Here is a 24,487-nt window from a genome sequence, read left to right as displayed (position 1 = left end):
CAAGTCTTGGTCGCTGCGATCCCCCTGTGGGCATGAGGAGTCCTGTCCTGTGAGGACTCTGCCTGCGTGAGCTGAAACCCAGAGATGGCCCAGCACCTTGATGGCAGCTGGGCTTACTCACAGCAGCTGTACAGACAGCAAAGCCACAGGAGCCAGGGAGCTTCTCCTTCCCCTCAACAGAGTATGAACATGTGTGTGCACCCTTAGATTATTTTTCCTCAAAAAGGAATGCTTAAAAAAACCATAGCAAATGGGAGAAGTGTTCTATCTGGCCCCAGCTCTGGAGAGTGAGCAAATGTCAGTCCAGGCCCCCCAGGCCCTGTCTGGGCCCTCCCTCTGGGGCACAGGCCGCGAAGCTCTCCCCCCACCAGAAGCAGCAGGAAGGAACATGCTGCACCCACAAAGGCACTGGCAGTACTTTTCTATGACTGCATAGCATAAACACATAAAGCCAATTCACATTTATATCAGCGATTCCCCAACTTCTATATTTCCTGTACTGTCAACATTTTAAAAAATGGGGCAATGTATATACCATATTTTTCTTTCCTTTCAAAATTATTTTTATTATATGTTTCAGCTGTACATTACAATTTGACATCTGTATGCACTACAAAGTGATCACTCCCAAACAGTCTAGTTACCATCCATGACCATATAATTGATCTCCTCTATCCCTTTCACCTATTCCCAATTGGTAACCACAGATCTGTTCTCTGTATCTATGAGTTTGTTTTAGTTTTATTTTGTTTGTTTGTTCATTTTGTTTCTATGTTTGTTTTCTAGATTCCAACTCATGTGGTATTTGTCTTTCTGTCTGACTTATTTCACTCAGCACAATACCCTCTAGGTCCAGTCATGTTGTTGCAGATGGCAAGATTTCATTCTTTTTTAAGGCTGAGTCATATTCCATTGTGTATAAATGCCACATTTTCTTTATCCACTCATCTACTGATGGACACTTGGGTTGCTTCCGTATCTTGGCTATTACAAATAATGTTGCAATAAACATAGGGGTACATATATATCTTTTCAAATTAGTGTTTTCATATTCTTTGGACAAATACCCAGAAGTAGAATTGCTGGGTCATAAGGTAGTTCTAGTCTTAATTTTTTTAGGAAACTCTATACTGTTTTCCATAATGGTTGTACCAATTTACAATTCCACCAATAGTAAACAAGTGTTCCCTTTCCTCCACTCCCAGCATTTCTTATTTAATTTATTTTTGCTAATAGCTATTCTTTGTGGTTTTGATTTGCATTTCCCTAATAATTAGCAATGTTGAATATCCTATATAATAAAAGGCTAATATGCAAATTGTCCCCTCTACTGGAAGTTCGACTAGGAGTTTGATCAGGGGGCGGGGCAGGGCCAGCCCACCAACTGCCCACAGCCCCTCCCCCTGGCCGGACCCCACCCGAATTCGTGCACTGGGCCTCTAGTCTTTTCATATGTCTTTTGGCCATTTGTATGTCCTCTTTGGAAAGATGTCTATTCATATCCTGTGCCCATTGTTCAATCAGGTTGGTTATACCTTACTTTTTGTTCTGGCAGATAAGGTTATTTTATTTTTATATTATTATTATTTTTAAATATATTCTTATTGATTTCAGAGAGGAAGGGAGAGGGAGAGAGAGATAGAAACATTAATAATGAAAGAGAATCATTGATCATTTGCCTCCTCTCCTGCATGCCCCACACTGGGGACTGAGCCTGCAACCTGGGCACGTGCCCTGGTGGGGAATCAAACTATGATCTCCTGGTTCTTAGGTTGACACTCAACCAATTGAGCCACACCGGCTGGGCAGATAAAAGCAATCTAAAAAAACCAAAGAGCCAAGAAAAAAACAAAAAACCTCTGTACCATCTAGTACAAAATAATTTCACAAAGAATAGTTCAATACTAAAAACACTAGAAAGGCATAGTCTAAGACTAAAAAATAGTTCAAGTTAAAGCCTTATGAAATGCAATACACACTTTCCATGTATTTCTCTTTCCTATAGACTGCAAAGTGCTTAGGAGCCGTGTGTGAGCACGTGTATGTAAGTTCTCATGTGTGTATGCATCTGTTTGGAGGGCCACCAAGGGCCACTTAGCTCTTATCTTGCAAAATTGTTTTTTAAATAATGAAAATAAAGAAAAATGTAAATAAGGAGAGAGTACAGAGGACATCAGCTACATTAAATGAAAATACAAAAAAAGACAGGGAGGTAGAATGAGGCAAGAAAGTTTTACTGAATTTTTAAATATCAGCTCTGTACTTTAATGCCTCTTCTCCTCAGGAGAACCTCAAGCAGTTTAGAGATCTGTTTGATTCCCCAACCCCAGGACGTCATGAAGGCTTTACGGTAATGAGACAATGCTACTGACTCCCCAGCACAGACCAAGCTCCCTGCATTTGACCAAAGGAGAAGATGAAAAATAAGAATTATTCCCTTAACTAGTGACCCGATGCACGAAATTCGTGCACGGGGGGGGGGGGGGGGGTGTCCCTCAGCCCGGCCTGCACCCTCTCCAATCTGGGACCCCTCGAAAGATGTCCTACTGCCGGTTTACAGAGATCGGGCCTAAACTGGCAGTCGGACATCCCTCTCGCAATCTGGAACTGCTGGCTCCTAACCGCTCACCTGCCTGCCTGCCTGCTCCCAACTGCTCCCTGTGCCAGCGTGCTCGCCCCCAACTACCCCCCCTGCCAGCCTGCTCACCCCCAACTGCCCCCCTGCTGGCTTGCTTACCCCAAACTTCCCTCCCTGCTGTCCTGATCACCCCCAACTGACCCCCACTGATGGCCTTCTCGCCCCCAACTGGCCCCCCTGCTGGTCTGCTCACCCCCAACTGTGACCCCTCACCAGCCTGATCACCCCCAATGGCCCCCCTCACTGGCCTGATCACCCACAAATGCCATCCCATCCTGGCCTAATCACCTACAACTGCCCTCCCCTCTTGGCCTCTAACCACCTCTACCTCGGCCCCGCCACCATGGCTTTGTCCAGAAGAACATCTGAAAGGTCTCCTGGAAGGTCTCCCTGTCTAATTAGCCTTTTATTAGTATAGATAGAGGCCTGGTGCACGGGTGGGGGCCGGCTGGTTTGCCCTGAAGGGTGTCCCGGATAAGGGTGGGGGTTCCCTTGGGGCATGGGGCAGCCTGGGCGAGGGGTCTGTGGTGGTTTGCAGGCTGGCCATGCCCCCATGGGGTGAGGGTCCCCACTGGGAGGGGCATGGCCAGCCTGGGTGAGGGGCTAAGGGCTGTTTTCAAGCTGACCACACCCCCTTCAGGGTGGGGGTTCCCGCTGGGGTGCCTGGCCAGCCTGGGTGAGGGGCAGATGGCTGTTTGCAGGCTGGCCATGCCCCCCAGTGGGGACTCTTACTCCATGGGGGCGTGGCCAGCCTGGGTAAGGGGCTGAGGGCCGTTTTCAGGCTGGCCACACCCCCTTCAGGCTGGGGGTCCCCATTGGGATGCCTGGCCAGCCTGGGTGAGGGGCTTATGGCTGTTTTCAGGCTGGTCAAGCCTCCCAGCGGGGACCCTCACCCCATGGGGGCATGGCCAGCCTGGGTAAGGGGCTTATGGCTGTTTTCAGGCTGGCCATGCCCCCCAGCAGGGACCCTCACCCCATGGGGCTGTGGCCAGCCTGGGTAAGGGGCTGAGGGCCGTTTTCAGGCTGGCCATGCCCCCCAGCGACCCAGGCCCCCAGCCCCTCCTTGAGTGCAGGCCAGGGCGGGCTGGAAGCCTGGGTCACCCCCAGCGACCCAGTCCCCCAGCCCCACCTTAAGCGGAGGCCAGGGCGGGCAGGAAGCTTGGCTTCCTCTGTTGCCAGGGGCAACCCAAGCCTCCTGCTCACTCCAGCTCCATGGCTGCTGCCATCTTTGTTGGGTTAATTTGCATACTCACTCCTGATTGGCTGGTGGGTGTAGCAGAGGGATGGTCAATTTGCATGTTTCTCTTTTATTAGTGTAGATGATGTCTACATATAAAATGCCAACTTAATAAACATTAAAATAAGAATGAACAAAATAAGCTGCTATACATCTAACCACTCACTTTCAAAGTACATTAGCACTCCTTATTTAAATACACAGAAAACAAAATCTTATTTTTGCAGATGCTTAGTGTTCATAAACACTTTTACTTATCTCACCTAATACTATAAAAATTGTGTGAGATAGTTATTTACAGTGAGAGAAGTAAGGTTAAAACAGCTTCCCTAGGAAAGCACAGAGAGAAAAAAGCAAAAGCAAGTATTTCCAAAACCTTAATTCACTAACCCATCTCCATTAGCCGCTTGGAGAACATGTAGCTGTGCATTTGATACAAACTCCAGGATGTCCCTAATTGTAACAAGTCAAGCAAACCGGGCAGCCTGGGTCTGAGGGGGTTATCTCTACTATGAGAATCTGAATTTTCATGTGCCTTGACTTTGCAAGGCAAGGTGGTTGGGGAAACAGAGCTAAAATCTTAATGTGCTAATATTATCTCAAACCAGGTTTCTGCATATCAAGTTCCCGGAAGATCAGATGGGGAGTCTGTGAGTCTTGAGGCCAAGACAGAGAATTGACCTTTCTGGGCAGCAGGTTTGCAGCAAATGAATGCCAAGTGACAGCAATGTTTCAAAAGATAAAAATTAGCAGAAGAATTCCTGTAGATATAGAAATCTGTGGGTAAAGATTTAGGATATAAAACCTTAAATTATATCCAAAGTTGGAAATAATTTTTAAAATGTAAGTTTAAAACAATAAGCAATACAGTTTTCTAGAATTTATTTTGTCATTAAATATAGGGACTCTCACCCTGGCTGGTGTGGCTCAGTTGGTTGAGCATAGTTCCATGCACCCAGAGTCACCAATTCAATTCCTGGTGAGGGCACCAGTTTCGATCCCCAGTCGGGTCATGTACAAGAGGCAGCCAAAGAATGTTTCTCTCTCACACTGATGATTCTTTCTCTCTCTCCCTCCTCTCCCTTTCCCTTTCTCTAAAATCAATTAAAATATTTTAAAACCTTACCAGTCTTGGTCATTAGGCATTATTATTATTATTATTATTATTATTACTACAATATCCTCTATAGAAAGGAAAAAAAAATATAGGAACTCTCAGGCATCATAAATTACAAGTGACTGGACTAAAGAACTACCAGTTCTAATTGGGTTACCCAAGGACACGATCCCTCTCTCTTTTGTTAGCAAGAGCATTAAGATTATTTGTCTTCTGACCACCCACAATGGTTGATCATACAGAAATGAAGGTTCATTCCAGCCTTCAAATGTTCCTCATATTTACAGGCTATACAAAATGAGATAGGTCATATAGACAGAGGCAAATGTTCCGCCTGCAAGAGTAAGTTAGTAGTCTGCTTATAGTCTGAAAGCATGCTTCTGTTTAGAACAGTGGTCGCCAACCCGTGGTCCGAGGACCACTGGTGGTCCGTGAGGTCCAAAAGTTAGGCGACCGCTGGTTTAGAAGGCATGCGATGCTTTCCAATAAAACATTTGTAACAGGTAAAGAGAAAAGCTATTTCATAGGCTGTCTTAACATACAAAGCATGCTCAAAGTTCAGCTTAACTCCATAATCTCCATCTAATTTCAGTAGAGCAAGAAAAACTTATAGAATCATGCCCAAAATGTTATTATGCATAAGTGTTGCTATTATGAAGGATTTCAAAATAAGTTTCCCTAAAGACCCACACAAATGCCTGTGTGCCTAACTCCCAGCAACAGAGTGCCAGTTTTTCTGCCTTTTGGTGAACTATGGTCTGGCCTTAGTTTTTCAATTGCAACAGAGGTTGTGCTCTGGTAAGACTTCACTCCAATAGCAGCAATGTGCATTCTCTACACAGTTCTATCTAGCCCCAAACATGGATGCTGCAATAACTCCCAACTGCAAACTCCTCTCCCACACTACGCTTTCATCCAAATACAAGGAGAGGGTTAAAGAGGCAAACCACCATATTGTAACAACATCGTTGTACATATTTGGCACAGATAAGACCTAATCCAAATCTTATGGGTTAGTACTCTGGCTCCACGGTGATGATGACTGGGCTAATTTTGCCAGAAGCAGCTGCTGCTCGCTCCTATCACCTGACCTTTCCACAAGCACACCTTCCAAGGAAATGAAGCAGGCCGCCTGAACACTGAAACTTATTTTCAACCACCTTTTCTGTAATTCCCAAGACACAGTAATATCCTCTTATTTTCAAAAGTTCTTAGAGTTCATAGAAAACACTTTCACATATATGATCTCACCTCCAAAAATCCTCAAGGCAGGCCTTTTTCAGATGAAAGAACTGATTTGCCCAAGGTATCTGAAACTTGTTTTAAAGTTGAGACCTCTAATTTTGGGTCTACTGCTTACTTGTCCACATAGCACAGGACACTCACTACTCCACCTTCATGTGGAAAGTCAGGGTCCCATCCTGGCAAGCCCAGCGATTGACTCATAGCTGCGCTACCCTGAGGGGCAGCGCAAAGTACACGTGATCATGTGTCCTAACAGCAAATGCCCAGATGTGGTACAGTTTGATTCTTCCAGAGTCAGAGAGCCAATTAGGTATTGACAAATTCAACAGTATGTCAGAACCTCAGTTTGAGATAAGAGCAAAGCAACCATTCTAAAAACAGTCCACCAAAATACAGGCAGAAGATTGCTGTGGGCTCAGAGAAAGGCAGTGGCTCACTTCCTTCCGTACATACCATGCCCTCCCAACCACTTCTGTTTCTTGGCACGACTTGTAACCAAGGAAGTTCTCAAAAGCATCTTCCCCTCCCTTCAGACCTAAGCTACTACTATTTTCCTAGTGGTCTTAGTAAAATCCTTCCTCCACCAATCTTAAAGATTGACTTTTCCTGGGAAATATGGAGAGTCACTTTGAAAACATGAGCCCTGGGTAGAATGTATTTGCCCCCACTTCCAATTTTCCCCTGCCCTTTCTTGATCTAACCCTATACCACCTGTGCCCTGACCTATCCCCCTCATCCTCCCCCACATCAATCCATCTGCGTCTAGCCCCATTTTTTTTCTCAAACAGGTAGATTGCACAAAATTATTGCATAGCCTGTGATTTCTCTTCTCTGCAGCAGTGAAAAATCAAGGTTGGTTAGTGTTCCACTTTGATAGCTTTTATAGAGGCTAGATACTTGGGATCCTACACGTAAGATTCTGCAGTCTGTACTTCTGATATGTAGGATTTGCAGGCAATAGAATGTGAGAATCACAAGGGATGTGTCCTGACAAGCCTATGGGATCCCAAATTCACAAACACTACCGTAGCTCTTAACTTTCCTGATGAAAAGAAGTAATATGTAATTCTAGGAGGGTTATTGTATCCGACCTCCAATAACAGCAGAAGGCCAGCCTGAGAGGCAGAGGCTGGGGTCTGTGAGTGCACTGAATCGTTAAGTACTTTACTTCGGCCCCCAGCCTCTCAGTCTGCAAGGTTCAAATCCATGTTTCAGTAAAAGTTTACTCCATGTCATGGCCTTTCTGGATCACTTCTGGAAACTAAAGAGTGTGAATGTTAGAGCCATAACTGCATTGGGTCTCCAGAGACCTGTCCTCCATTCTACCAAAGCCTACTCCTACGGGTCTCCATGTGATTGCTGTTATCTGGAAAAGATAGCAAAGACACATTTCTCTTTATAGAGACAAACTGTGTCAAAGATGTATTCAACTGTGAAGAAACAGAGGGCTGGACTTTCCTAAACCAGGAAGATCTGTTCACTGGACTCAAACAGACTTTACAAATACACTGTGCCACGGAGTGGCCACTAACCACATGTGGCCATGGATTACTTGACATAAACCTGATCTGAATTGAGATGTGCTGTCAGCGTAAAGAAAGCCTGCTTGATTTTGAAGACTTAGTATAAAAAAAAGGATGGAAAATATCTCATTTAAAAATACTTAGCACATGGTTGAAATGAAGTATTTTGGATATACTATTGTAAATAAAACATTACTAAAATTCTTGTCACCGATTTCTTTTTACTTTTTTAATATGACTCCCAGCAAATTCAAAATTACAAGTGTGACTGCATTGTGCTTACAGTCTATTTTTATTGGATGCGCTCTTTACACAAAACCCACAGCTTCTGGAAGGGTTTGCTGCTAGAGAAAGGATGAGCATGCTAATGGTCTGATATGAGGTCCTCTTTTTAAAAACCAGATTCTTCTTACAGACTGCCCATCGGTTACTGTACAGACCACCAGCAAACAAAGCACGCCCCTGGCTCTAGGCTGCCCACTGGGCAGCTCACACCTGCGTGGGCCTCACCTCCGCTCTGGTGAGGCAGCAGCTGTGCACAGCAGCTAGGGCCCCGCGGCCCCAAGACTCTCCTCTCCTTTCCTTATTTGACGTCGCAGTCCCTTAGTCATTTTTAATATCCCCAAACAATACAGAAAAAAACAGCGACTTACAGGTTTTGAGATGGTGAATCCGCTGCTGGAATGCACAGGTATTTAACCCCCTGCAGAATGATAAAAAATAAATTTAAAAGATGATATTCAATATAGAAAAATATTTGAAGGAACTATTTACTAAGGTCAAAAAAATAAAAAGGAGAAGTTTTTCACTCATCTTTTGTTGCCAAGGAACTGGGAAAAACTCTTTAATTAAGGTTCCTGATTATTTTCCATGATGACTGTGTGTACAAATGTTCATGTTCTGGTTTGAAAACAGCTTGTAGACAGGGGGACATCAAAAAGTGAAACAACTGGGTACTTCCCAGTAAGTGGTACAAATTCCAGAGCCCTCACCTCAGATGCTTGTTTACATGTTCCACATTTTTATCAATTTTGTTTAGGATCCATTGGTAGTAAAAACTTTAACATGATATCTAAAAATTGTAACATTATGGTACAGTTTTTTTATCAAATTTAGTATGAGGATATTTCAATTTCACTGATGTACCTACCTGATAGGAGTTTCTACACATGGGAAATAATGTGATTTATTATGTCTCCTTTCCTGAAAAGCAAAACTTATTTACTAAACTAATAGGCTTTTAAAAAGAATAAACAGTTTGAAAAAACAAAACACTTCATATCAAAATTTATTAAAACTCTATATAAAATTTTTATGTAAATTCATGCTGCATAAAAATCAGGTTAAATTTCGGTTTTATTAAATTTTAGTTGTTTCTTCTTCAGAGAGACTTAAAGTATAGTTTAAAAGGTCTTCAGTGTCAAGTGAAAATACAAAGTGTAGATGTCTCAGCAACCTTGGCTTCATAATGACTTAGATGGACCATTTTTAAGCCTCCTCTCCTGGTAGCCTAACCTCCTGGACTCTTGCCACTGTGTCTTTAGAAATAAGTGTGTGGGAACACATCAGAAACTGGAACAAAAACCAATGTAAGAGAGTAAATGAAGGACAAGCATATAGAATAGTTTAGACAATATAGTTCCCTCAGCAGACAAAGTCATAAAATAATGTCTTCTAGGATTTTTGAAAAGTTTGCAGTTGTTTATTAAAATTTTACTATTAACTCCTGTCATTAGGAATATCTATGCTGTACTTGCTAATGTAGTCTTGTAAGGAACATCTAAATTTGTGGCTGCCCCAAACCCTGTCACAGCTCCACATTTAAAAAAATGTCTCTCTATGTTTGCATTGATTTCAGAGAGGAAGGGAGAGATAGAAACATCAATGAGAAGAGAGAATCACTGATTGGCTGCCTCTTGTACCCCCACCCCCCGCAACTGGGGATCGAGCTCTCAAACTGGGCATGTGCCCCCACCGAATCAAACCATGATCTCCTGGTTCATAGTTAATACTCAACCTCTAAGCCTCGCTGGTTAGGCTCCACATTTTTTAAAAATCTTCACCTGAGGACATGTTTATTGGTGAGAGAGAGAGAATGAATATGAATATCATTGATTGGTTGCCTCCCTTACACATCCCAACTGGGGATTGAACCCAAATCCTAGGTTTGTGCCCAGACTGGTAATTGAACCTGCAAACTTTTGGTGCATGGCACGATGCTCCAACCAACTGAGCCAACCCAGCCAGGGCACAGCTCCACATTTTGATGCTCCCTTACATAGTGAAACCCTACTTTCTCAATACGAAGTCCACACCAACTACATTTCTCAACCTCCTTTGCTTTTAAAGTGCAGACTCAGGGCTGGGTTCCATCACCTGACAAACTCACAGCAGGCAGATTTGGAAACAGAACATGGGAAGAGTGGAATGGGTAAAAAGCACCTGCTGGGCAGGTGCAGATGGTGGCAGAGGTGGCAGCAGACCTCACTGGGCCGGTTGTATGATGCAGTCTGGGTATTGTTCTGGGAATTTCAGCTGAAATTCTATTTCTCCAGCTCCTCTGAGGAGACCATAAATAAGCTCTCAACAAGCCCATTCCTGCTGATGCGAACTCAGCATGAAACCTGTTGTCTGCCACAAAGACACGAGTGAGAGAATTCCCCTTCCTGTCTCCTACTTTTATGAGAGGCTAGAAAAAAAAAAAAAAAACATTTCCCTACTTAGTTCCCATACATATATTTTTTTCCAGATTTGAGTCAATCATTATATCTCCCAACCAAGGGTCCTTTGGATCTTGAAGACGACGCCTTTTATCGCTGCTTGTCCAGATGGGAACACTTCCTGTGAGGTCGCACAGGCTTTAATTCAACAAGGATAAAAATTAAGGATCAGCTGCCAGAGAAAGCGAACCAGCAGATTCTTCCTCCTTCATGTCTGGCTTTGTTGTCCTCAATTGCTCCCTCTATCTCTGTCCTCGTTTCCCTGGACCCGGTGCTGTGATCTGCTGGAAGGACTGGGGCAGTTGTCTGAAGTTCCCAAGCACCTCCAAAATCAGACAGGTATTGGCACAGTGATTTAAAGGGAAAGACAATGGAAATGGATATTATACTGTAAAAAAAAGTAATTTCACTCCTTCCGTCCATAGAGGCCAAACAAGCTTGTTGGTGTAGATCACACACTGATCATTTCATACATCCGCCACTGAAATGACTCACTTTTTTTTCTTACTTTTAAGTGAGAGTTGGCCATGGATCAGGCCCAGAAGCTTGTGAAATTCTTTCCTCCAGACACTTCCTCCAACCTCTTTCAGAATACTCCAGAGGGACGAGAGGATTTTCAGGTTCCCACCTTCCCTTCCATTGTGATCATCAGTCCAAGCAACATAAATTAATCAAGGACGCTGAGGTGGTTCCCCTCACAGAGAGTGAAGACGCTTGCCTGTCACACATGCTGACGGGCAGCCACTTGATTCCAGCAGAATCTAAAGTCAGCCTAGTCCATATATTGGAGGAAAGAAAAAATGAAGGAAAGGAAGAAAGTGGCAAGAAGGGGAGGCTAAAAAATCTTAGCTTATTTAGAGCATTAAATGCCAACAGCAATGTGGTTATAAAGCACTGTGCTTCCTTTAGGCATAAGTACAAGGAAAGGAGGCCAGCCCCACAAGGCAGGAAAATGACAAAGGGGACCCCTTCCTTCCTGAGCTACAAGGCAGCTCGTCCGAGGAGGGACAAGGCAACTTTGGAGGTCGCTTTGGTGTACCCCTCCCCTTCCTTCGCTGGCTGGGATTGAGATGCAGAATGTACAGCTTCCCATCTGTGAAGCTTCTAAGGAAGAACACAGTAGCTCTCAGCCAGGAGTTTGGGTACCCCATACTGTTAAGGCAGGACAGAGGAAATATAAAACATAAGATAGGATCTCTCAAAGATACAACACTAACCTTCCCTGGAATGGTGCCTGACACATAGTAGGTAGGCACTCACTAAATGTCTATTGATGATGAAAACAAGGTGAAAAACTATTAATATGAAGATCACACTTACAAGAAGTGCAGGGGAAGGAAAATGTTGTCAAGCGCCCATGCCTTATCCCTGTGAGCAAGGAAACCAGGCTGGACCTGCAGCCACGCTGCGCAAGGGCACGCTGCATGACTCTGCAGACACTGATCTCCTGCCTGCCTGCTCCTGTGGGACCAGCTAAGATGCATCTCACTGTGATCTACAATGAGAAGGAACAACCTATGCAAATGAGTAAAGAAAGGAGTCAAAACTGTCGAAATGCTCAGCTGCTTGTCCCCAAGAACATCTATTTATCTTGGCTTAGTCATTAACAAAGCACAGAAAGTATCTCTCTTGGAGGCCACAGGCTACAGAACATCAAGTACCTGAAAAAGGCTTTGGATGCCTGCACATGTGTACAGTGCACAGCCGTTAATTACTAATTCAGAAAGCAGCAGGAGTGGGGCAGCACGAAGGATCACAACACCATGAGAAGTCTGGATAAACCTAAAATTATCCTAGTAGCAACAGACCTGGCTCTGTAAATGTGATATAGAATTGATTTTCCTTTTACTTGGACCTAAATAAGGCCATTCTCTAGTACTGAGGTCCATAGAGACAGAGATAAGGGACAGAATATCCTGTCTATGTCTGCAGCTAAATTATGGAAAGTATATCAAACTTAGAACAATCTAAAAAAAATCATAAGTTCTAAAAATAGCAGCATTCCCATTAGCATAGCATTTTAGGTATTTACTACTTCATATTACCTCTAATATTTAAAAAAATCCATGAAGCTAAAATTGATTGTCTCCTTTTTAAAAGAAAATTCTTAATAAATAAATAAAAACTCAGTACTTTCCATGATGTTTCAAAAAGTGGTTGGTGGAAAGCCAATTAATATTAAACTTTTGTGGAGCTAATAAATGTCATGTTGCAGATTTTCAGTTCAGACAGCTGGCCCAAGACTGCATTAAAATACACAACCCCCCCCACCCCCCACCCCACACACTCACACACCCTCCCAAAAACTGAATCTATGCATTAAGACTCTCATGATTTCTATGAAGGAAAAGGAAGAGCAGCTCCTTTCTTTTGGCAATTTAAATGGCCTGATATGTTCAGAGAATGGCCTAAGAGGGGGCTAGGGAGAGGAAAAGGCAGAGAATTCTAGGAAAGTCCTTATCCACACTGACCACATGCACAGGGCATATTCGTAATACCAAGGAACATACCAACCAGCAGACATGATGCAGAAAAGATTAGGAAAACACAGGACAGTAGGAGTCACGTGAGATCTGCCCAGGAAACCTCTTGGATGAAGTTTTTGTATTGGGCTTTGAAAGAAACATTAGACATCAGTGGCTGAGAGTAGTTTTAGAAAGTATCTCAGAGGCTCTTGAACAAAAGGTTAAAGCTTTCAAAATGCACATTCTTAAAAGTCCTAGTATTGTTCAGTTTTCTGTTTCAACATGCATAGTAACCACCAAAAGTAAGTTTTGGCCTTTGGGCCTGAAACGAAAGAATACACCTAAAATGGTATGCAAGCAAAGACTTAGAAGTAGGGGAAGATTCTGATTTCAGGACTAGTAAAGAGATCAAACTCTCGCTTTTTCAAGTACAATTTCTAAAATTCACTGGTCTTTTCTTTCTGAAACATCGTAAGTAAGAGTCATCTCAAGAACCTAGTTGACATTCTACTTTTCAAAGGAAAGATAAAGCCCTTCAAAATCCGTTTCCTCTCTCCCAGGAAAGTTAATGCAAGCTAGTTACAGAATGTAATTATATTCTCTGCAATGACCCATCAAAACCTAAGAGAAAATATAAGTAGCAGGAGAGGGAGTTTTTGAAGGGCCAGAATCAGGACGTCTTGGCAATGGAAGAGTCACTTTAGCTGCTAATGATTGGAAACCTTGGTTTTTCATCTTAGCCCATCAAGTGCCAGCAGCAGCATGGGTGTGGACATAGGAGAGGTCCTCTTAGAGAAGTGGCGCTTTTTCTTCGACAACCACATTTACGAGATATCAGAGTGTTACGCTGAATGGACTTTGCAGTTCCTAAACACAGAACTCTTTATTAAAATTAGTCATCTAACACCCACTAGTGAGTTGAGCAAAATAAGCCAGGGACCCTATGAAGAGATAATTTCACAATACTCTCAACAAAACTGATTACAAAAAAGAAACACAAAATTAAAACAAATTTAAATTTGGACTATCCCACACCTGACCAGAAGCAAGACCACAGCTTATACAGTAGTCCCCTCCTTATCTGAGGTTTTGCTTTCTGTGGTTTCAGTTACCTACGGTCAACCACAGTCCAAAAATATTAAATGGAAGATTCCAGAAATAAACAATTCATAAGCCTTTTGTTTTTTAAATTAATTTTCATATTAAAAGTATTTTTTAGTGTTGACAGTATTACAGATATCTTCGATTTCTCTCCCTTTCCCCCCTCCTCCCATCCCCTCCCCTCCCCACACCCTGGTCTTCAACACCCTATTGCCCATGTCCATGGGCTATGCATATCTATACTAATAAAAGGGTAATATGCTAATTAGACCAGATCAACCGGCCATCTTCTGGACATCCGACTTCCTTCCAAACAAAGCCATGGTGGTGGGGGCCAAGGCAAAGGTAGTTAGGGGGCGAGATCAGGCTGGCAGGGGTGAGCAGTTAGAGGCGAGATCAGGCCAGCAGGGGAGGGAAGTTGGGGGCGACCAGGCCTGCAGGGGAGGGCTGTTAGGGGTAACCAGGCCAGCAGGGGAGGGCCATTGGGGGTGAGATCAGGCCGGCAGGGGAGGGCAGTTGGGGGCGACCAGGCCGGCAGGGGAGGGCAGTTGGGGACATAAGGCAGGCTGGCAGGCAGGTGAGTGGTTAGGAGCCAGTGGTCCTGGATTGCGAGAGGAATCCCGGATTGGAGAGGGTGTAGGCCAGGCTGAGAGACACCACCATCCCCCCCCCCCCCCGCCCCATGCACGAATTTCGTGCACTGGGCCTTTAGTAAGTATATAAGTTCTTTGGTTTATCTCTTCTTATCCCCCTAACCCTACATCAAGGTATGTCAGTCTGTTCCACATCTCCATCAATTCATAAGCTTTAAATTGCACACCCTTCTGAGTAGCGTGATGACATCTTGCCTGTCCACTACATCCCACCTGGGATGCGAATCATCCCTTCATCCAGCACATCCATGCTGTGGATGCTCCCCACCTGTCAGGCACTTGATAGCTATTTAGGTTATCAGATCACCTATCAAGGAATTGCAGTGCTTGTGCTCAACTCACCCTTATTTTACTTCATAATAAACCCAAAGTACAACAGGAGTGCTGGAAATTTGATTATGTCGAGGAGAAGCCCTAAAGTATATGTATGGATGGGACAAAACATATCATATATATATATATATTGTGTTCTGTACAATCCAGAGTTTCAGGCATCCATTGGGGGTCATGGAATGTATCCTCCTAGGATAAGTGTATTATTACAAAAACAAAAGTCTTTCCCCCTTGAGACAACCACTCTTTGCACTTTATTTCATTGTGGTAAATTATACATAACATATATAAAATACACATAACATTTTAGCCATTTTTAATAGTTCAGTGGCTTAAGTATATTTACATTTATATCTCCATCCATTCCTCCCCAAAATTTTCATTTTCCCAAATGGAAATTCTGTACCCATTAAACACTAACCCCACATTCTCCTTTCCCCAACTCCTGGACACCCCTTCTACTTTTCTGTCTCTATGAATTTGACTACTCCTGGACTTTTATATAAACCTAAAGGTAATTTGACCTGAAAAAGTAATCTGGCCACACTTGTGAAGAACCCAGAGAAGGCAATCACCAACTTGAAATTGCTTTCGAATGCAGAGGCTGGACTGGATGACCAGACTTCTTTATCGAGGCCCCTCTTCGCAGAGTGCATGCTCCAGAGAAAGCATGTGGACATTCCCACCTAGTTTACGGATAAGGAGATATGGAAGCCAAACCCCAAACCTGGCATGTACATTTTGATTATTATTTCTGAATCTAAGACTTTTCACATAGCCAATAACATTTTAAGGGGAAAAAGTAGAATACAAACGTATACCTATAGAAAGATTACATCTGCAAAAACATGTATCTGTAGACTAAGAACTGGAAGTTAGCATGAAAAACAAAACCAGGTAAGGTCCCAGGGGTAAGATTCTTGGCCATCCCTCTTTTTAACTATTTGTACTGTAACAAAAGTCTCACATAAACAATTGTAGAAAATTAGCAGAGGATAAACACAGTCCTTTAGGTATGCAACATAATTCATGTTTAAGTCTAGGTTTTAAACTGAAGATGAATTTTCCTACGGTACCTATTTGCCACTGATTCTTCCTGCACCTGCTAAGTTTAGGAAACACTACTACAAATAACAACTTCCAAGAACTCTGTGGTGCCTGATAGGTTGAGGAGGGGTGGTAAGGTCAGAGTGGAGAGACAAGATTTAGCCCTTGGTTTGATTTTGTGAGAAAAAAATGCAAATGAGAAACCTCTAACACCTGTTGACTTCTTTCAGGTTAGTCAAATAATGACATACATTTGACTTGTCAGATAACAGATGAGGACCCAAATGCTTATTTTTGCTCATGCTATTTCAATGTAAGGCTAACGTGGGCACAGCCAGCACATCCGATTTCCTCGAGCCAATAAGGGTGGGTTATGGGAAGACAGCGAGGGAGGCTCGCGCCAGCTCAAACCCACCACCACAAGCCCTCTTCTATGATTTCAGTTCTGTCTGAGGACTGGCTAATGTACTCAGTGTGACTCATGAGGAAAGCAGGGCCAGTTTCAACAGTGTCTCCAAACCAAGTAATGGCACAGTATTACTTAATTAATGTTAATGCTAAATGACCATATAAAAATTATTGTGAATGAAAACCCATGCTTAGGAATTATCAGGAGAAATCAGCAGTAGAAACTTCAAGAGTACTCCATAGATACCCCTTGTAAAACATACAAAGGTACATTTTCATCTGGTCGTATCTAGGCTGCTAAAAAAAAGTCCAGTGGGTCCTTCCTGTTTGCAAAATGAAGAAGACCCTCTCCAAAGTCCTCCAATACTGGCCCACAGCTTATCCCCGGACCTCCCCTTCATGCTCTCGCCCTGCTACTTTTCCCAGCTCACCAAACTCTAGGCGTCCTGGCCTACTTGTGTGTCTCCCCAAACGTCTTGTACTTTTGTACCCCTACCCCTCCCACCCCCCGCCCCGACCAGGTTCCTGTGGTCACTTCTCTCTGGAGTACTCTTTTCCTGCAGGACTCCTCCCAGTAGCACTTCCTCAGGAAAACCTCCCAGATGTAACCCACTGCCTCTGCAGAGGCTTCCCCCTCCTCCCTCCCTTCCTGGGACTCACTCCAGCTCCCTGTTCTAAGTGCCCACAGCACACACCACACATGAAGCCAACACAGAGGCACTAGGGGACCAGCACAGCGGACAACGACTGCTCATGAATGGTAAGTCTCTCCCATCAGATCCCCAATCCCTTCAGTGCATAGATCCTATCTCAGTCATCTTTCTTTCAATATTCTAGCACCTCTCTCTTCAAAGATCACCAATAAATGCTGTGAAGTAAAGGAAGGAATACATGGGAAGGGAGACCCGCTGTTACAACTTTAAGCACAGGGACACCAATCCAGGCTGGGCAGAGGCACCTGGGCCACAGTCCAGTGCAGGCAGGCGGGCAGGACAGCTTCAAGTAGTCACAAAGGGCTAGGCCTCCGTCTTTAGTTTTCCACTTGCTCTAAATCAGTGGTTCTCAATCTTTTTAATGCCTCAACCCTTTAATATAGTTCCTCATGTTGTGGCGACCCCCAACCATAAAATTATTATCATTGCTACTTCATAACTGTAATTTTGCTACTGTTATGAATCATAATGTAAATATCAGTGTTTTCCGATGGTCTTAGGCTCTACAGCAGCGGTTCTCAACCTGTGGGTCGCGAACCAAAGGTTGAGAACCGCTAGCAGGGTCGCCTAAGACCATCGGAAAACACAGATATTTACATTACGATTCATTAACAGTAGCAAAATGACAGTTATGAAGTAGCAACGAATGTAATTTTATGGTTGGGGGTCACCACAACATGAGGAACTGTATTAAAGGGTAGTGGCATTAGAAAGGTTGAGAACCACTGCTCTAAATGGTCTCAGCAGGATACTGTGACTGGTCTCATTAACAATGGAAAGTTGTAACTAAGGTGAAGGTAGGCAAAATGCTCAGAAATTTCCAGGACTTGCATTACATTGTGGAGTAAATGGCCCCAAGCTTTGGACCCAACACATGCTCCTGGAAGATACTGGCCCAGTCACTGAGGTCTGTCCCAGCTATGCTCCATCCACCTGGCTATGCGGACCAGAGCTGGCAAAGTGAGGCCTCTATTTATTGGGACCCAGCCACATCTGCTAACTGACATATTGTCTTGAGCTCCTTTCACACTATAGGGGACAAGGATACCACCACAGAAACCTCAGGGCCCACAAAGCCCAACATATTTATTGCCCTTGATAGAAAAAGTGTGCCAAGCCCTGGTCTAGACAGTGACATTTCACAAAGTCATTTTGCTGACTGGAGTCATTCTGTGCATATTTTCCCTTGACATTTAAACATCGGATACAGCATGCCATGTCCTTAGAACTGCAACCTTTAATCATCAATTGTGCTCAGTTCTCTTCCTACTCTGTGAGAGAAAGAGACGATGGGTTTTCCTCTAATATAGGACTGGTTAAACAAGGATACTAGCTGCAATATATTGAGAGCAGATGGTGGGTTCTAAGTAAATTGTGGAAGGCGAGTTATTGTCAGTGGCCTCCACCTTGATGGCAGTCCTCCGTTACCTGCAAACATGGTACCTCGCACACCAGGCACAGAAAACCACAAGCAGACGAGCCAGAAGAACCAATCCAGAGCCACGCTCACTCTCCCGGAGGTCTCCAAGACCTGGACAAGTGTACCTGTCCTAGCTGTCCTCACCTTCTTGGCAAGGTAATGGTTTTCCTTCTCCAACACAGCCCTCTTCCCAGGCAGCAGCATGACACTGAAACACTGTAGTCTCTTTCACAGATTGCTAAGCCAACCAGGTGGCAGACTTCCTCAGTCAAAAAATGACAGATCCGCAGCAGGGCGAGTGTCGACTTAGGAGACGGCCACTGTCTTTAGACTTACACACAATTCACAGCACGTAAGATTTTTCTAAATAAAATTTGTGATCCCTTGGGCCTAATGTTACATCCTCCATGTGGGATCAGACCCTAGAATTGGTTTCTAGAAAGAAGCAAACACTGACATAGAGCAGGGAGCTGCCCGAGAGAGCTGGCCAGTCCGACATGGGTAGGCAAACAATGTGCACAGGGTAGACATCATAAAGGCACCTGTGTGAGCCACCAAAGAGGGGTTACCAAGCTCAGAGTTGGTGCAGAGAAGCAAAGCAGAGAACAGTAACTCTTCCATTTCCCCTGAATACGAGGGACCCCGGACCTCTATACCCAGGTGAGGTGGGTCATTAGAGATTGCACTTAATCCCTACGTTTTTCTATGTCCCAAACACAACAGCGGAGGGGAGCATCTTCCCTGCTCTGCTCCAAGTGCTGGCTGGTCAGTGTTCCAGGGCTTTCCTTCAAAGGGCAGCACTTCACCAAGTCCTCTCTCCCCACGGCTGCCATTGAAAGCAGTCCAATGGGCTATTTTTACTCTGACAGCTGCATCCTCTTGCACTGCGTACAGAAGGAAGTCCCAGGCCACCTTGGTTAGAGCCTGTGCGAGGGGAACTTACAAGGGGAGAGAGAGAGAGAGAGAGAGAGAGAGAGAGAGAGAGAGAGAGAGAGAGAGAGAGAGAGAGCGCGCGAGCGCATGTGCCACCAAGTAGCCAGAGGCCTCTCACTGGAGTCAGCAGGACCTCGAGGTGACTCGGTGACACCATTCACCACAATCCCACTGCAAACGCAGGAGCAGCAGCAAGAGAGGCTCTGTCAGAAGAGGGGAGAAGCCTCGCTTGAAGAACATTTAAAAAAATCAAATGTTTGAAAACATTCTTACTTTGTTGGCTATGAGATTTATTTTGTCTTTAGAGTGTAGGTTCAGGGTGTTAAATAATGCAGTTTAAGTTAGCAATCATTCACAGTAGATCTGAAGCTACCTCCTGCTTGGGTGCGACAGGGCTGGTCTCTGTGACAAGGTATTTCATTAAGTAGTAAATTCAAGTCGGACCATTCTCACCATTGCTAGGCCTTGACCACTTGCTCTAAAGGCCAGGACACTTGGAAACAGTCTCTAAGATTCTCTGCTTAGGAAGTGTTTCCAAGACCGGTGGCTCAACTTCATACGCCTCACACCACGTCAGAAAAGTGGTCCCTTGCAGCCATTAATAAAATAATAAAGGGATGGCCCGTGGCAGCTTTCCCACTTGTCCTCTCCTTTCTCTGGTAGGTGGCTGTATGTCTTCCTTAATATACTTAATAGATTTTCTCCCTTTAGTTGGGGAGAAGTCTGAGAAGCAGATAAGCATGTCCACAAGCTGACCTTCAAAGGACAGAGGCTGTAGTCCAGACTCAGGCACACACCCCCTCCCTTCTCCCCATGCTGGAAGCAGCTATGGTGTGGCCTGCATTTTCTGATGCCCTGTGCTCAATAATGAATGCTGACATTTGACACCTGTACTAGTTGTGGTGATAACTGAGAGGAGAGAAATAATTTCTCAATTCAAACTCGGGTTCAACACTGAGCTGGGCCCCAGCACACGAAGTTCTCCAAACATCCCAGGAGTCAGACACAGCGAGGGACACACGTCAATGCACAGTGTGGGCATGATCTGCTTATGCAGCCAGCACCAAGGTGATACTAGCTGGGTGCACTGCTTCGCTCATGGCTTTTAAAATCAGGCTGATCACTTCCCCTGCAGGTGTGGCAGCACACAGTCCACCTGCAGTTCCTGCCAACAATGCATTATGATGAGCACCTGAAGATGGCAAACTTGCTTAAAGCAGACTTCGGTACACCAGACCACCTCTAAGTCATTATTTTTCTTGTGGCTACAAACAATGATGGTACCGAGAGTCATGAACCAGCTTTGGGTCCTAACCAAGCAACCATTTGTTACTTCTCAAACGTCTGACTGCCGGTGGAAGGGCCTCACCAAGGCGCCTGCCAGCAACCCTCTGCATGCCATCACCACCAGGATACCCAGGGCCCCCTCCATGGATACTTGCCTTGGTTCTTCCCTTGACACTAAGTTGCTCCTCCCTTTTAAACTCCTTCAAAAATTAAAGCTTTCCAGATATACTCTGATGTCACTTCCTTTGTCCACAGCACTGAACATGGCCAAGCAAGAGAGACTTCTTATTAAGGGTTAGTGGCCAAAGAACTGCAGAATATCTGCTCAGAGCTTCTCCTCTCCAACCCCTCAGTGTCCTGGGGTGCCCCTGCAGGAAACAACAAGGACTAGACTCAACAAAGTTGAGACTAACTAAAACCATAAAAGGGCATGGCCTTAGGAATAATAATCCATATGTCTCCACCACACAACATATGGGGTCCTGTGCTCTGAATGCTACACCACCACTTAAAGCCAGATGCTTCACCCTCCCAGCATTCTGTTCATTTTCTACTCTCCCAGTCACGCTGTAGGAGCATTTCTTGCATGGTTTTACTCAACCTCAATGGCATAGCTGAGGATGCTGAAATCATTTCCAGCCTGGATCTCTCACCTGAGCCCTGCACATGCATTTTTACCTCATTGGGAGTATCACATGAGCATCTCACCCAGAGTGAGCTTAGTCCTTTTTCAACTCTGTCTCCACCTCCTGGAGCTCTCACATCCACTGGTGGCACCAGCTGTCCTTTCAATCCTCAAAGCTGTGACCTCAGGCATCCTTAACATCTCCCCTGCGTCACTCCCCACATTTCACCCACAAACAATTCCTATTTTCCACTTGAGAAATGGCTTTCTATATTTTGAAACTGTTTTATAAGGCACCCCCAAGTTCTTAATGAACTGTTCCCCTTATTTCAATTCTTTTCTTTTGCTTTCAATTCTATTCATCTGATAAAACTACCTTTTCTTGGGTTCATGTGTACTAGAGAATCTTTTTCCATCCTTTGATTTTCAACTTTGCTGTGTCACTTTGTGGAAATGACTTCTAGGAAAAAAATCCCACTCCCCAGTACCTCAGTTCAAACCCTCACCACTTATGACCAGGAGTACTGTAAGAGCTTCCCAATAGCTTGCCCAATATCAATTTCCCTCACTCTCTTTCCCTAGTCAAACCCTGGAAGAGAAATCCAAAGTATGTCACTTGACTTTGTTTAAAAATCTTTGCTAAGTCTCTGCTTTGCACAAACAGGACTCCATTTGACAATTGAAACCCTTCCGAATCTGCTGTGGGACTACCTTCCCAGCCTGGCCACCCTACAGACCTGCTCCCCTGCGCCTCCATAAGTCCCAGAACACACCTTACCACTGCACGCCTGCACTGCTGCATGCCCTTTGCCCGCCCGCACACATGTGCTTTTTTATTACCCAGGAGCCCATGTCCCACTCCAACTGCTCCTTCTCACCATTACTACTTGGAAAACCTCTGTTATCCTATATCCTTAGGATGGCACCAAAGTGTCATCTCCTTGGCAAAGCCTGGCTGGCCTCACCGGTTAGCCGGTTTCTCCTGGGTGCCTCAGGGACCCTACCTATGTGATGCAGTGCAACTCTGCACTATTGTAAGGACTTCTGTGCCTGTCCCTTCTTAATGCTGGGCCTATCTTACCTCTCTTTGTATTTTATTCCCAGCCCCTGCTACAAGGTAGTTATTCAATAAACATTTGATGAATCTGAGGGAATAACTCCCAACTTAACTAAAAAGAGAACTGAAGATGGCACCGCTGTCACCCCAGCCAGCTGGAGCTGCCTCCTTCTGACTGTCACTGAGGGGCTACCTTCTCCACTCTATAAGCAGGTGACCTGCACATTCCCAGTGGCTCTGAGCTTACTTCCCTTTCCTGGACAGCTTGGAAGGGCTCATCCTGAGACACAACTCTCCACTGAACCAAACCATACTAGTCCTAGGAGGCTGCCTCAATACCCCTCTTTACAAAGTCTCTCCCATCCCTCCAGCCCATGGTCATGAGGATCTTGTGTAAACCGACAGAACCTCCACAAACCATCCACACCAGGCAGCGCAGCACTTTCTGGCACTCCAGTTGCCACTGTCAATGCCTACCACCACTCCAGCTGTGGCCCCGAGGATAGCTCATGTAGGACCTGGGTTTGGAGGTCCTGTTATTCCTGCCACTGGCATATTCTCTGTTGAGGACTGGGAGGGATGCAAACTAGGTAAGCCCATTCTGGGAACACAGCACATCGCAGGAGAGGTGGGACCAGAGGGGGGCTCAGTAAGAAATGCTCAAGAAACGGGGACTCAATTTAGAGAACCAGTCTGGGAACAGTCCTCAGTCTTTCTCGACTTAGAGAAACAGTCTGAGGAAGTCTTCAGGTGTGTGAAGACACTGGTCAGTAAGTATCAGTACTACAGAGAAGTCCCCAGCTGATGTACAGGGGCTCTAGAAAGTCAGGCACAGGAAGCTTAACACAGATCTCTGTCATTCAGAGACAAACAACAATTCCTCTCTAGAATCCAAAAAGTACTAGAAGATTTCAAGCCCCTTCTAATCCATTCTGGCTTTAGAACTCCACTTGCAAGTCAGCTTGTCACCAAGGGAGAGGTCAGCAGCCAGCTGGAGCTGCCTTTTGCACTTGACTGTCCCCACACAAGGAGCTCAGGCACCGCTTGACTCGAGAAAGAGCAATTACTAGACAGTTTTCGATACCTACCATATCATTTCTATTTGAGTCATTTCTATTTAAGTCTGAGGTTGGCTTCAAACAAATTTACCTCAACACAGGAAAGCTGCTGCAAGCCTTTGGTATAATGGGTACCACTGATATTTGGGCGGCATCAAAGAATTTCCTAGAGAGGTGAAAACAACTGAGGCTCACTGGAAACAGCTGTCAATCTGAAAACCATTCCAGGCCCAACAATGGTTTGTTTCCAAAGTCCTGTACTCATCATTGATCTGACTGTGGTATTTTTTGCGATGCCAAAATAACTGATATCATCCACACTGGAAACAATGGCCAATCCAAAGGAAATCTTGCCCAATGCTTCAAGCTACATAACAAGGGGAATTACGAATCCTAAAAAAGGTCAGAAACTCTTTTAACTGAAACAATCAAGTAGAAATAGAACATAACTGATATTGAAAATGAAACCTATATATTTGAAATCTGTGTTTTGGACTATCTTCTCCTTTTCAAGATTAAGGTGACTGAAATGAATGCTGTGTATCTACTGACCATGAACAACAAGGATGTAGCTTGTTTGGTGTCACACATTCACACATGAATCCACGGGAAACACTGTTATAAAACACAGAACCCATTCCAGCCAAGCAATCTACCTGTCATTATTTCTTTTATTTTATTAAATTTAGTGTTCATTTTTAAGCAAATCAATTACACAGTAACATGACAATTCCAAATTGTTCACAAAAAGTGATAATTAAGTTCTATTACCTGTCATTATTACCAAGAGTGTGGCCACCCACCTGCCTGTGTTCCTGCCCTACCTTCCTTCATTAAAAAACATACTATGAAGATAATCCCATTATAAAAAATAAATAATAGAGAAAAAAAGTGAAACTCATCGTTG

At 44.4% G+C, this 24,487-nt stretch overlaps 1 protein-coding gene across 4 annotated transcripts in view; it reads right to left on the bottom strand.

Moving 5' to 3' along the window:
• The window catches only part of DUSP22 (dual specificity phosphatase 22), a 67,455-nt gene that overhangs the window by 14,584 nt on the left and 28,384 nt on the right, over window positions 1–24,487 (bottom strand). For all 4 annotated transcript variants that reach the window (XM_079776255.1, XM_079776254.1, XM_079776256.1 and 1 more), the window contains exon 4: window positions 8,414–8,463. In XM_079776255.1, the coding sequence (XP_079632381.1) occupies window positions 8,414–8,463 (50 nt within the window). The remainder of the gene's footprint in view (window positions 1–8,413; window positions 8,464–24,487) is intronic.

Source organism: Cnephaeus nilssonii (assembly GCF_951640355.1).
Source record: "Cnephaeus nilssonii genome assembly, chromosome: 7".
Lineage (NCBI taxonomy): Eukaryota > Metazoa > Chordata > Mammalia > Chiroptera > Vespertilionidae > Cnephaeus > Cnephaeus nilssonii.
This window is presented reverse-complemented; position numbering and strand designations above follow the sequence as displayed.